A 15,118-nucleotide genomic window follows, 5' to 3' on the forward strand; every position below is an offset into this window, starting at 1 on the left:
CATAGTGAAATGACCAAGATTTGTTGSTACATTTTAGCATTAGCGCTGATCAAAAAAGGTGACAGTTTTTCCCATGATGGCTTGATAGATGCACATCTACCCACTCTTCAACTAAACATACTTCATTAGAGCTGACAGCTGCTTCATATACAAAAACATGTTTAAATTTGCCTTTCAAATTTTGTTTTTATTTTTGAGGTTTTTCACCTATTTTTTTTAGTTTTATTTTCCCCTCTTTCTTGCTTTTTTTTTCTTTTCCTAATCTTCTCAGCAGAAAGCTGAAAAAAAGGGTTAAATTATGGAAAAAATACTAAAAAGAAAAGGGGAAAAGAGTGAAAAAATGATTGAGGAGGATTTAATTTAAAACAAACAAATATATTTTGAATGTTTAGAGCAACTATGAAAACAACTGAAAAATATTTTTTCAAAATTTTTTAGATTCAGCATCAGAAGATGCTCAAGACTTGTCTCCACACTGAAGACCAGTTCCAATATAATCATGGAACATTTTAAGGATAACCTGTGGGTTTAGTTTTTGAGTAAATGGTATAGTACACCCACATTCTGCATCTGAAAAGCTTGGAGTGTAACTCTGAAAAACAGTTCAATACCTAAGTCACTTAGGTGCCTTTTAAAATTGTACCTACAAAGAACAGTCATGTTAGCTTTGTGCCACTTAAAAAAGCTATGTAGTGTTATAGGACATCCTATATTAATAGAAATCAATATGAGCAGACATATTTTAAGTTACATTCCAGAACGTATTAATTTATTACAACTCATACTATGCACAATAATCAGTGTGTCCTCTGATAAAATATAAAAAACAATTATTTCTGTTCTTCTACCTGTTCCTTCATTTGACCTCTGAATGAAGCATTTCTACTATAATTTACTTGCTTCCTATATGCATGAATTCACATGATTTGAACAGTGATTGAAAGCTGTAAACCCAATATTGAACCGTAAACAAGTAGAAACTCATATTATTAAGTGCAGTGCAAGGAAATCTTAGTACCATTCTACTCTGAGCGTGCATCTTAACCCAGATTCTTTCACCATAATTCCRTCAGGTACAGTTCCAGAGTCACAAAGTAATACATTGTTTTTTTAAAAGATTTCTATTCATCAGTAATTAAATATTGAAATGTCAAATGTGAATCTGGTTTAAGATAAATACTCAGGTTTGTGTCTAGGACAGGACTTGGCCTAGTGTCAGGAAGCATCTAGGAAATAAAATGCTCCAATATTTTTCCTTAGTTAAGTTACACTGCATTTTGTTGTGAGGCTTATTGGATATAAATGTTTATCAAGTTTGCTCAAATTTTTTTTCAACAGACAAATATAAGCCCCCTACAGTGAGGACAAAGATATCTACTGCTACCAAATGAAATTAAGATCCAGGTAACTGATTCCTTCTGTTTCTACTTTTCCTGCTATTAATAAGGGCCTTTAATTTGCTGTAGTCCCCTCTCATCTTCTGGGACTGTTCCCTTTGCTGACCTTGCTGTCTACTGTCTTTGCAGTACTGATTAATCATCTGCATTTCTGAATGGCTGAATGCTCCCACAAAGTCCTTTGGGTGGAACTGCAGCGCTCGTACTGAACTGGCCCAGGTCCAAGGTGACCACTTGTCAGTCATGAAGGCCACCATCTCCGAATCCAACACTTTGAAATTGATCTTGGCTAAGGTTTGCTTGAAGCTGTTCTCTGTTGCAATGCAGTGGTAGAGTCCTCGATCAGTGTCTTGGACAGAGCGAATCAGGAGTCCTTGCTGAGTAGCTATGATCCTTTCATTAAGCTTGACCTAAAGGGCAAAAAGGCATATGAAAATTTTTAGATAGTGTTATAGAAGAAGGCAGTATTGGATCTCCTGCTAAGTCCATTTTCAAATACTTTCTTCTTAAAGGGTTTCAGTCCTTTTCATAGGTATTCTATTTTCCTTAACATGTGTCTGCTAGTGATAATTGAATAACAGTTAATGTTAGGAGGTAGCTTTCCTCAATTTAAGTAAGTTTTCAGTATTTTTGTCTGCTACGTTACAGTAAGTTTGACTGGGATCGAGACAAACATGCAAACCTGAAGATTAGATGAAAGAAGACTTTTCATCATGTTCCCGTAATGAGGCTGAGAATATTAACTTTTATTTGCTAGGGTTACAACTCTGAGAACTTTCCTTCCAATATCAGAAGCTGTGCCTGTGACTTGGTGCAGAAAGGTACAGAATAAGGCTGAGAGTTGATCTGCTTTAAACAAATAAGCTAGTGAAGTACAGCCTAGAAAAATGGGCAGTGAGGCAGACTGAAAACTGGCCTAACTGCTCTGCTCAAAGCAGCCCCAYAAAGTCCAGCCTGTCAGTAGTACTGTCCTCCAGGGGTGTGAAAGGTAGCCAGTATTGATAACATATTCATTAATGTTCTACATGATGAGATCAAGTGTACCTTCCACCAAGCTGCAGATGATACAAAACTGGGAGGCACTGGATGGCTCTGCAGCCACTAAAAGGGATCTCCATGAACTGGAGAAATGTACTGACTGGAACACCAAGTTCAACCAAAGCAAATGTAAAGTTCTGCACCTGGGGAAGAACAAACCCAAGTCCAATACAAACWAGGGTCCAGCCAGCTGGAAAACAGCTCTGCAGAGAAGGACCTGGAGTGGACAACAACTTGACTAGCCAACACTGTGCCCTTATGGCCAAGAACACCAATGGTAACCTGGGCTACATGAGCAAAATCTTTGCCAGCAGGTCACGGGAGGTGATCCTCTGCCTCTTCTCTGTTGAGGATGCATTTGGCGTGTTGAGTCCAGTTGGCTCCCCAGAATTAAGACACACAGGGACCTACTGGAAAAATCCAGCAAAGGGACTAAAGCTTTTCTTATTTGATGACTGACTGAGAGAGCTGGGTCTGTTCAGCTTGGCAAAGAGAGGGCTCAAGGAGGCTCTTATCAATTTTTATAGATATTTGATGGCAGGGTATAAAGAATATGGAGCCATCAYTCCGAGGCGAATAGTGACAGAAAAAGAAGCAGTGGGCACAAACTCAAGCACAAGGAATTCCCTCTGAATTTAAGAAAACACTTCTTCACTCTGAGGGTGGCTAAACATTGGAGCAGGACATCCGAGAGGCTGAAGCCTCCCTCTTTGGAAATATTCAAAACCCATTCAGGATTTGATATGGTCCCATGTAACCTTCTCTAGCTGACCCTGCTTAAAGAGAGATTTTGATCTTCAGAAGATCTCCAGATGATGAGAGATCTCCAGAAAGATGAGTAGATGATCTCCAGAAATCCCTTCCAACTCCCACCATTCTGTGGTTAGGTAAATGGTTTGGGTGCAGACTGGCTCATAGGGCTAATTTCCAAAGAACTCCATCTATACTGTTATCACTGATTATCACTGCTGGTGTTTCTGGGAAAGACTTTTCTTTTTTTGCCACTGGACTTTTCTATATGCAATTCTCTTCAAAATTCATTTTAAATTGATTCTCTTCTTGTGAAAATTTTGAGTTAGATTTTGGGGTAAGATTTTTTAGAATTCAGAAGGATTCAGCTTAGCTTGAAACATAATGAACCCTTTGATTGTTTTATTTTGTCTGTTGCTACTAAAAACTTCATTGATTTTAGTATTGTAGTTATTGAACATAATGGAAGCATTCAGCAGAAACAAGGAGTTCAGTAATTACACCTACATTGCCAGGATGGGACTTGAGTCTTACCAGAGTACAGAAGAGAAACAAGAAAGAAGGACTCAGTGGAAGGTTTGTTAAGACCTCTCTGATATTGGAAAATAGCCTGGTCTGAGTACTGCTTTTCAGTATTTACAATCTATCAACGGGCACTTAATTATTTAACTTTTTTTAACAAAGAAAGTTCCTATTTATTCATACAGTAACTGTCTTGGCTTTGAAATGGATTTTTTCCTCTTTCATATTACTTAAGGAAGGCCCATTCCCCATAAACAATCATACTGTATATTGCAGTGCTGAAACTTGAGAGCCTTAGAGTGCAGTAATGGAAAATGTGATTGCATCACAGTGGGGAAATGCTTTTGTCAATACATGCTCTCAGCCTGAGCTACTTTCTTACTAAGAAAACCTTTCACTTTTTTCCCTACTTTTGCCTTTTATCTCTTCAATTGCACTCAGGGGCTACTGGATGCAGACTTTTTCCCCTGAACTTTATACAGCTTATTGCTTTTATGCCCAATTCCTTCAATAAGATGTCCTAAGGGCWGCCAACATTAAATGTGAAGGAAAAATTCTTGAGTTAGTTCCCTGTCTTTAAGGGCAGGCTAGAATTTTCTAATAGCTGTCCTGCTCTGAGAGAGATCAGTAAGACTGATGAACAGGATGTGATTCTGAAGACTCTGCCCTGGCGCTGGCCACCATCCCTGCGTCCATGCAGCTTCTCCAACCTGTTTCACGGTAACCAAATTGTCTGATGAAACACAAAAGCTATCTTGCCTTGGTCAGGGAAATGGATTAGATGATCTCTTAAGGTCCCTTCCTGCCATTCACTCATTACTCACCTCTTTCCTTCTGTCATTGTCCTTCTGTAGTAACCATTTAATAGAAGCCTGAGGAGATTTGGGTGTACATTCAAGAAAGGTGGTGTTGTTTTTTACTCCATACTGCACTATTTCTGCAGCGTTTCTGTATGCTGAAAAGAAAAAGACAGGTCAGGTTACTGTAAATGACAGTTTGATATGGAAAGCAAGTAACTACMCATTTGCACTATTAGCAAATATATAATTTTCAGGTCAATTGAAGTATGCATGATAGTGATGCTTGCCAATTGCTAGTAATGTAGGGCACATAATTTTCAAGTAAAAGAAAYGAAATGTGAAGAAGCATAGCCAATTCCAAATACCAGTGTTTTCAGTCAGGCATTCTCTGCTCTGAGCAAGTAAGATGCCTGTAGGCTGGTAAATAAATATGTTTCTAGACTCTTTACTGACTTGTGTCTTGCCTGAAAAATTCTGCTGATTGAGAACATTTAAAAGGAGAATATTCCTGAACACTGTTATTCTTTCCCATAGACAGAGTAACTATCTGGAACTGTTCAATGAAAAATGAAGTATTTCTTCAGTTTACAGTCTGGGGTAATACAGTTGGTGTGATTCAATACTGCTCCCTCCCAGATGTCTTGCAGTATCACAAGGAGGCAAGAGAGGGCAGACTCTACTCCCACTCAGCCAACTCTGTTCCTAACAAAGCAAGAAAAAGACTTAGCTCTAAATCTGAAATCCAATGGTAGACGAGCTAGCAACAGAGACCAGGACAGATTTTTTGCACTCCAGTAACACAAAAGGCAAATGTTGAGCATGTGTCATTGCTTAAGATTTACTGCRACCCTTCATGGTCTCCACAAATGAACAACTGACAGTTACCAATAGGTACTATCATTGTTTGGCCCAAATATTTGTCTCAAAAACATCTCACTTATGGATTTAAAAGTTTACCTCATATATGATATGCAAATTGTATTTCTTGATTCAAGAGCAATGGATACAGAATGATATAAGAAATGGAACTGCTCAGAATTCTAAGGTGTCTAGAAATCAGACTGTTTTTATATGACTGTTTTCCCTTATACTGTACTTTATATCCCATTCTTTTTACCTTATTTCATCAGCTGATCTGTGAAAAATGGGAATCTATGCCACTAATAGAAGGAGAATTTGTTTAGCTTTTGTACTGTAAAGTCCTTAGCACATCTATGAAGCTGAATGAAAATCCACTGTAATTTTCAGAATAATGTGGAAAGATCATAAATTAACGAAAACTTATCAATGAACTGGTTGACAGAACATAGCTGAGTGAAACATACTCAAACCATAATAGATTTTTTCCTTTTTTATAATCTGGTACTAGCTCTATCACAGAAAATCACTTTTATCTATTAAAGTGCTCAATCCATATCTATTATTCTTGCCTCTTCCATGTCACCKCTACTCTGTATCTGCTAATGAAAAGAATGTGAGAGTACACATACATTTTCTATTGGCTCCAAGAAMTAACAACAGCTTAACAGTGACAAGGAATTCACAGAATATTTGAAAAAGTCATATAAACCTTAGTTCYTGATGATCTATTGAAAAATAGAAAATGTTCAGTATATATGAGCTAAGAAATCATACAACATATCACACTTAAAGCCTTAGTTTCAAAATTATGGTTCCTTATGAATTTGGATGATTTCTTGCTACAGCTGATTTTCAGCCTTTTTCTTGGCGTAATTTCATTTTTCTCCTAGTATAACAGCTTTGCTATAAATGTCTTGAATTATATATTGAATAAGTCTAAATTGCTATTTCTTTTTTYTTTTWWTWWTWWTWWWMYTKGGGRAAAAAAAAATAGAAAAAAAMCCCGTCATCCTCCTACGCTATACTCCACTGTTGTTCTGACCTCACCAAAACATCCTTAAAAATTGCTAAGACATCAACCCATAAATAAATCTACCTTAAAAAACAAAACAAGAAACAACAACAAAAGACACACAAGAACTCTGTATCACAGAAACTAGCCAGACTGACAACCCCAAAGCAGACTGTTGACATTCTCACATTTTCCAGGCTGAAATAGGAGACACCCACCCTTAGCACAGAAAATGGACTGTGGTCACAGYACATGCCTGCAAGGTAGGAAACTCGGGTCAAGTTACTATACAATTCAGAGCCTCATCTTTAATGTGGATGTCTCAGAGCTCAGATGCATTCTCTAATCATGGGCTCATCTTTCATAGTCACCTGCTGGGGCTTCAACTTAAGCTAAGTGATCTGAGTCATGGGGGAAGACTGGTTGCCTTTCCAGATTGGCAGCTGGAGCAGGATTTGCCACATTCTGGCTGAGGGAGTTATGGCCTGCCAACTCATGTGGCTTATTTTGTCTCAGGAGATTCCTAGCTGAAAAATAGAGGTGGAAAGAGCTTGATTCTCTAATGTGTGCCCTTGGTTTGATGGGGTAGGTTGTCACAGCCTTGCTCAGACATGCTGGGTTTAAAAGGGACTGTATTGCCCTGTTGTATGTGTCTACTCTAACTTAGTCTTTGGCCATATTTGATTGCAGTCAGCCAGCCTGGACTAGATGGTGAAAGAGTTGGCCAAGAGGGGCAAGGTATTTGCACCACTGTCCACCGTTGCTGTGACCTSACGGACTAAACAGTTGTTTATTAGACTTCATTAGAAAATTTGAAGGCATTTATTTTCCTATGTGAGGGTAGAAAGGGAAGAATCGTAACTCAAATGGCAGTGCTAGGATGGTGTGTCTTTTACCAGCTGTTTGCTGAAGGATATGTTCCAAAATATGAACTCTTCTCAAATATTCAGAATAATCCTGAGACGCAAGACTTAAATGCATTAAGAGGCATTAGTAAAGACTGAGAGATTTGGAAATATAACAGCCTTTGATATTTCTGTACTCGTTTCTAGTCAACACTGTCAGCTTCTCATTTCTTATATGCTACACCATGGTTCAGCATTTTATCGTATATATGCAGGTTTCATGTAAATGGAAGGAAAGATGTCAAAGTCAAAACAAAACAAAGCACAACTCAGGCCTGGAAARTAATTATGCTTTTCCAGTAAACCACATAGATAATGTGAGTGATGGTGAGTCATATAAGGAAAGCCATATACTCTTTATATAGCATGAGGATATCTAAATTACAGTACCTTTCAGGTTGAAACCTCGGCACTGAGTCATAGGATTTCCATGTCTCACATCTTGCCTACGACTCCTCCTGAAATATTGTGCAAACAAAAAATGTTATTCCAAGATAGTTATACTTTTTCMTTTTCACCTAGGTCCAATATTAGCAGAAGTTTGCATGTCCTACATGTTTTTCTACTGTCAGGCATACAGAGAAGACACCATTTCAGAGAATAACGAGTTTGCCAACAACCAACATTGTGAAGCTGTTGTACTTTCTGTAGGTCTATAGATGGAAGAGGTCGAGCTGATACAGAAAACAGCTTCACAGCAAGGTCTTTGGCCATGTTTAACCAATATCAGCCAACATGGAGTASCTGGGGATAGCACGAGTCAAAAAGGGCAAGGTATTTGCTCCACTGTGCACCCTCACTGACTGACTAAACAGTTATACGGACAGAATAAAGGGACTTCATTAGAAGATTTGGAAGAATTTATTTTCCTGTGTCAGAATAGGAAGGGAAGAATCGTAAGTCAAAAGCAGGGCTAGGATGTGTACTGCTATTCTAGTAAAGCTCAGAGCCAGAACACTTAGCTGGAGGCCTTCGTAACGGCAAGCACCGAAGAAAGGGACTCATAAATCCCAATTCTGTTTTCTATCAAACTGACAGGAGATGATGCCAAAGGGAATATTTCCTCCTTGATTTTGGCACCTTACTTTTGATTGCATAACCACACAATCTTTTAAATTATTTTTTACCAACTCAACACTGTAATTTAGCAGCAGAGAGCTCTCCAAAATGGTGGAGAGCTGAGGTTCAATTCTGTTGTCTATCTTAGGGTATGTGAGCTTTTTTGTTCCAGAAGATGCACAAACTTTTAAAGTCTCAGAATACTTCCCAATGAAACTTTGCACTATTATTTGGATGACAGATGCAAAATCATGATCTGCTAGCAAAGTAGCTAGGGAGCTCACTGAGATGAAGAATGCAATTATAAAGTCATTCAAATCCTCAACTTATAGCCTGCATTTAATAATTCCTTGAAAAAAATATATGATCAATTGAAAGGACTGATACACATTGAGTCTTCCTATAGTTTAGGAAATAAAGGTCGCAGGCCCCTTGGAGGGAGATATAAATTGGATCTACATGTTCTATATTCTAGACAATGGTCCAGCTGCTGTATTTCTTGCTAACAGAGGAAGATAAGCAGTCCTTCAAAATGCATCTTGCAGAAAATCCTCCTCCATGTAAGTAAGGAAATCTATGTAAGGATTTCTATAGTTTGCTGAGCTGCACAGCATTGCCACAGCTGAGTAAATTCAGAAACACAGATAGGAAGAATAGGACAGTTTTATGTTCCTAAAKAAGTTATAGGTTCTATCCCATCACRTTCAGTCCCAACTTCCTTTCTTCCTATCTACTGGTGAGGGATTTGCTACAACTCCTTCTTAACCTATTCCAATGGCAATTCTTCAAAATAACAGCAACAACAAAATCACTTTCTTTTTGAATCTGTCATTTCCTTCTATCCACTGTATTCCAAAGTATTCATATTGGTAAGCTCCCTGACAATAGTGTGTCTCATAATTCCCATTAAAGACCATGGGATGCTCTTATAAAAACAGCAAAGGGGAGATGGTTAGGGAGATCTCTCTTCTATAACTGAACTTTATCTATATCATGCTGACGACATCTTAACAAGCAAASAAACAAATTAGAAGTTATTACTTAGCGCAGCAAGGAATAAAACCTGGCTCATCTGAAATGGCACTCTTCTAGCAGGTTACAGCTCACAGAATTCAATACGAATTTTAAAGATAAATTTTTATTATCAAGTTGTATTGGTTTGCTTAAGATTCATAGGTTAGTATTTATCAAATGTAATGAAAAAATATATTCATAGTAAACTCTACTGCAAAGGGATGCTTTCTGGATATGTAATAGCCATATTTTCAGTTATGCACTAGTGACCTACAAGATCAGAAACCATAAAAAGTCCCCAGAGCTCCAGCGCTGCAGAGTGAAGGGTGATGTCTCTGTGGCCTTATTATATCAGACACTGCACAAACATTGAGAGACAGCCCTTATAATCTCATGTCACCTGATGCTTCACTGCATTGTTTTAAAAGGAACCATGTGAAAGGTAATCTTTCAAAGCAGTAATTTCTGACATTCCAAGTGTATTTTTAATGCTTACTACCCTAAATTTCACATTATGACTTCAGCTCTTAACTCTCGTGAACTGTATAAGCGAGTCAAAAGGGACAGTGAAGAATTTCTCACTGAACTTCAGAATCCCTCTGCTGTCACGAGCTGCTGCAAGCTAACAGAGATGACATGCCTATTGCAGTAAACTAATTATGTGAGGGTAATATCACGGTGTGATATTTATCTCTGCCAAAAGAACAGAAATATCTGGTTGAGAAGACGCTGTTTAGAAAATGAAGATATGGTCAGGTAATTCATGGGAGACAGAAGTGGTAAAAGAAGCAAATGAGGAAATATGTCCAGCAAAAACACTAATGTCTAGGCTATGGGCCTTAGCTCTAATTACTAATGTTTGTTAGATAAAGAGTCAACTAATTTCATTAACATCTAAAAAATATATTTTTTATATGATCCCTGGTGTTTATTTTGGTTTGAAATAAAAAAAACAAATTGCAAATAAATAAATAATAAGTAAGTTACACAGCAAGCCTCAATGGGAATAACTATGGGGATATAATAGAGATGGCAACGAATGCACTGGAAAAGACTGGGCATACTTGACTGCACAGTCACGGTCAGGTATGCTAGTGGGGAAGAGGGGTGATCTGAGACTTGAAGAGTTTTCCTTCCTTCTGACCTCTGCTTCATGGAAAAAAAAAATAATCAGGTCGCAGATGGGAGGTTGAATTGGCAGCCAAGTGAATGTCAGGCCAGGTACTTCATCACATCTTTGGTTGCTATATGGCAAGACTGTAGTTTGCTCTGTAGTCTGCAATAAGAACTGCTTCAAAAGGAAAACTTCACAATAGAAAAGTAATAATCTTTCATCCCAACAGACAGCATTGCCATAAGCTGGCTGGTTTACCGGAGCAGAGGCAAGCTTTGTCTATTTCTGTCTACCAGCTCCCTCCAATTTGGTAAAGAAGCACATTAATGGTACCTAGTCTTGTGCATTTGCAGCTTGGATGCAAGGATTTGTGAGTAAAGCTTGGGCATTCATCCAAAAGGCTTTGCTCCTTTGCAGTAATACTTCATCATATATTATGTAGCTTTGTTTGCATATTCAGTGAAAACTTAGTAACATGAGATCTCACTACGGCTCCCTGCTATTTAATATTTCCCTTGGGAGGAGGAAAGAGGCTCCTGTTTTGCATAAGAATTACGGGATGGAATATTAGCTGTTGTAAACTAAAGAGAAATTGCTTTTCCTGTATGCTTTAATGAATGTCACATCAAAACTCCCAAATCTAGCAGGCATTGCACTGAAATCAGATTTACCTAAAATTTCTCTGGAAATAGTTCTCTGTCAGGACTAAATAAGTAACAAAAAAATAAATTACTCCCTAGACAGCCTTAGAGATATTCTGAAGTATTTAGGAGGTATCTTAATTACATGCATAGTGCACAACTGAATTTAAACAAAGGAAACAAATACATTTCACTGACTGCACATGTATGAGAGGGAAGGATTTATGATGAGGGAATAGTTCCCTCTCCATTTCTTTTTATGGTCTTTAGATTTGCAATATTAAGAGGCAAGCTCTTAACCATATACTGCTTTAGCATATACTCCTAGGTGACATACAAGGCCAAGCACAATAGCCACATAGGTATTGTTTGTATTGATCCATAAAATAAATGACATCCCACCTCTATATCACATTACACGGCCTCAGGCTACAGAAGAAAATCCCTGTACTTTCCTTGCGGACTTCCCTGGGCTGTTAATCCCGACTCACCTTTTCCCTGTGGGATAGAACCGGGAGCAGGAATTGCCGTCCCAGGCGCAGTAAGGATCCCGGGCCAAGCAGCAGTCAGCGCAGGCGGTCCCATAGATATGGCAGCGATGCAGGGACACCTGGGTGACCCCCTCCTCCGAGCTCACRTACAACTGTTGCTGAATAAGGAAATGGAAAGATTTATTTCAGATGTGAAGCTTGGGAGAGGGGTTTCATCCAAGATGAAGCTCACACACCTAAAAACCTTTCAGTTAATTTTGGAAATAATTCAATACCAAGAGGGGAACTGCTAATGTATGTAAAGCTAAAATAAACAGAAACCTCCAAGGTGGATAGGCCTATAATATTTCCACTTTCCTGTTAGAAAACACCTAGAAATACCGAGGAATGTTAATGTTTTTTGGGACATTGAGTGTCATTGTTCTGCTCTGGGGCAGACAAGCTGAGTTAATACTGCTTAGATTTGAGAACGTGGTTCTTATTCAGTAAGGATTATTGGCTCAAACCTTTGAACTAAGTATTTTCTCTGCGTATACTCACTTAAAGTAAATACAATGCAGAGCTCCTGGTTGGATTCTCCAGTGCATAGATTTCCAATGCATAAAGCCCACAGATTATGCTGGAGCTTAGACATAAGACTTATATTACTTGAAGAGTAAGCCAGCAGAACTGGTGTGGTGAGAGCTTTTGCAAAGGAAGTTCAAGCGAGTAGGTCATCATCAGAACAGGGGCCAGAATGATTCTTTTATTCAGAAACAATTAAACAATATTTCTGAAAATACAAATTAACCATGAACAAAAACCTGGAAATCTATCCCCCCATATCATTTTGTCATAAAACTAACAAGTTACACTCAGTTTATGGTATTGAGGAGTCTGCACTTGTTAATACCTTTGTAAAATATTTAGCACCATTTTGTTTGTAAAGTTATGGGTACAGATTAGTTTTTTTTTCCCTTGGCTCTTCAGCATTTCTGTAAGAACCCTCTTGCCTATGACGATCAAGCACACTAACTAACTCCTTGACAGACAAGCATAGTTTCACATAGGCTCAACATGGAGCCTTTCTTTTGCATAGACCAGCCTTCCAAAGAAAAGTTTCAATTTATGAGTTATATAGATACGGGAAGGTTTCATGTCTTTTTTTTTTTTTTTTTTTTTTTTTTGAAACTCCTACTTTTTTCTTTCTTCCACCTCGCCCCTTCTTTTTCCCTCTTCTCTTCTCTTTTTCCCTCTTCCTTTTTTTTTTTTTTTTTTTTTTTTTTTTTTTAAAAACCTTGCCAGAAAACAAATCAAAAATGTTTATGGCTCTGAGGCAAATACATATCCAATGTAAACTTCAGAAAAATTTCTTGGTATTCACCAGCTGAAAATCTGCCTGCATTTAGTATGATGCATCACAACTGGTATTGTAGTGTCTTTTAATCAATTTCATTCTCAAATAATATGCATTAAGTAAGCTTTCAATTTTATTTACCTTTTTAGATGAAATCTTCATGGATGTTATTGGAGAATTACTCTGAAAGACAAAATTCCAAATCATCCTGATAAATACTCTCTTGATAGTACTAAAATGAAGTTTGATAAAATGTCTTATCTAGGTAAACTCTAACTTTGAACATCTTGGAAATGCATCACTTACTCCTACCCATTTTTTTTCTATTTTCAGAGTAAAACAAAAGACATAAATGTAATGAATATCTCACCAAATGTACTGGTTGAATTAAACTGTATTATTATTMATCACATGCATCAACAGGTTTCTGTACACATCATGTCAAACTGTATCTTTGTTACCAATACAGGAGAAATATGTGTTTTCAATCCATCATTATCACTTGAGAGTAAGAAACAATGTTTGTTATTTGAAGCTGATGATATGGAAAAATTATACAATAGCTCATGAATATTTATCACATGATCAAGATAAGAATATGTCCTATTTCTTGTACATATTATCTACAGTGCATACAGTTTGGTTGCCAACCAGCACATACTTTCAATTTATTAATGACTTGCATATTAAAAATGGTGTGTGTGTTACCAAATGATTACTTCAGACAGACAATTCTGTATCCTACTGTATGTCAGCATTGGAGTCTATTACTCTTTATGTCTAAACAGTATGTTAAAGAACTTGAAAAGGAGTTATCATATTTCCTGCCTTAAAAACTGTATTCATTTATTATTCTCAAGATAATAAAAATGATCCTCATTTTTTAAAGCTTCGCATTCATTGTCACAAAGAAAGGCCCATACCGACGGGTCAGGAATAATTACAGTGGATTGGGAGCTAAGAGGCCACAACTAAAGAATCTGTGCGCACATTGATTGGTAAAGATCTGAAGAACTTTAAAGCTGCGGTAGTGTTCATGACTAACTGGTGGTTAGGAGACTCAAGTGTAGTTCAATCACAGTAATGGATCTGAGGTCACATTTTCCTTTCCCTGCTTCTACTCCAGAAATTAATCTGTGCTTTKCTTGCTCTTACTAGCACCAAGCTGGGGATCTCATTGCTCCCCTCCTGTAGAGGGGAGCAACATACTGCCACCTGACCTCCGCGCCCTACTGAATTGTACAGCTTGCCATGGCAGAGGTGACAATATCTTGATTTTGAAGATATGGATAAAAATGTCTCCGTACAAAGGTGCAGGAACTTTCTATGTTTAGGGTCAGGATACCTCCAATTGCTGTGTTAGTTTATATCTCTGTAAATGGAACTGGTAATACTTGGCTGAATCCTATTCTGTATGTAATATTACTCATATAACTATTTTTTTTTTTTTAAGAGAAATCTTCAACTCTTCAACACAGATCCAGGTGGAGTGGTAACGCCTCTGCAAGGGTTCACACCGAATGTTCTCTTTCATGGAGAGATGGGTTTTGCTGCTTGTATAGATAAACTAACTTTCATTTTTTCTTTTTTTCTTTTGTATCTCATGTGTGAAAAGAGCTTGACAAAAAAAGTCCAGGACAAAATCCATAACCAGACTTACAGATGTATAATACCACTTGCCCTTATATTTAAGGTTATTAATTAATTAATTAAGATGTCCTAGCCTGTTAAAGGATAGCCCATTCAAAAATTTGTAGAGACTTTCTTTAGCATGAGGGTGAGCCTTTCCTTTAGGTTATTCAACTGCTACATGCTAGAATGACTGACCAAGGCTGTTTTGTTATTTTTCCCTGTAGCTGTTTACATTTCAGCTTATTTTGTGTTAAGCTCATAGCTTTTTTTGACTCCAGAGACATGTGGCTTTGAAGAAGTGGAGTTAAGAAAAACACTAGTTCAGTTCTGTAGTCCGGAATCAGAAAGATTAACAGATGATCAAAAGCAGTAGAAAAATCTTAGATTCCATCTGTAAATAGTGGCAGTCTCACTATGTGACACCAGTGATAAAAGGTTCTTTCTGGCAGCCACTATAACCTGATCTCCTAAAAATGGGATTATCAAAATCCTTCTAGCCAGGATAACAACAACAATAAAAATGAAAAAAAAAAAAAAAAAAAAAAA

At 37.5% G+C, this 15,118-nt stretch overlaps 1 protein-coding gene across 1 annotated transcript in view; it reads right to left on the reverse strand.

The window, feature by feature from the left end:
- Nucleotides 1-413: 413 nt before the first annotated feature.
- The window catches only part of SEMA3C (semaphorin 3C), a 114,923-nt gene continuing 100,218 nt past the window's right edge, over nucleotides 414-15,118 (reverse strand). Inside the window, exons 14-18 of the mRNA XM_026052211.1 lie at nucleotides 13,082-13,123; nucleotides 11,605-11,762; nucleotides 7,676-7,743; nucleotides 4,532-4,662; nucleotides 414-1,807 (exon numbers count right to left, since the gene is read on the reverse strand). Coding sequence (XP_025907996.1) covers nucleotides 1,394-1,807; nucleotides 4,532-4,662; nucleotides 7,676-7,743; nucleotides 11,605-11,762; nucleotides 13,082-13,123 — 813 coding nt within the window. The 3' untranslated portion in view covers nucleotides 414-1,393. The remainder of the gene's footprint in view (nucleotides 1,808-4,531; nucleotides 4,663-7,675; nucleotides 7,744-11,604; nucleotides 11,763-13,081; nucleotides 13,124-15,118) is intronic.

Source organism: Nothoprocta perdicaria, unplaced genomic scaffold (assembly GCF_003342845.1).
Source record: "Nothoprocta perdicaria isolate Ctin4 unplaced genomic scaffold, notPer1 scaffold_85, whole genome shotgun sequence".
NCBI classification, from domain to species: Eukaryota; Metazoa; Chordata; class Aves; order Tinamiformes; family Tinamidae; genus Nothoprocta; species Nothoprocta perdicaria.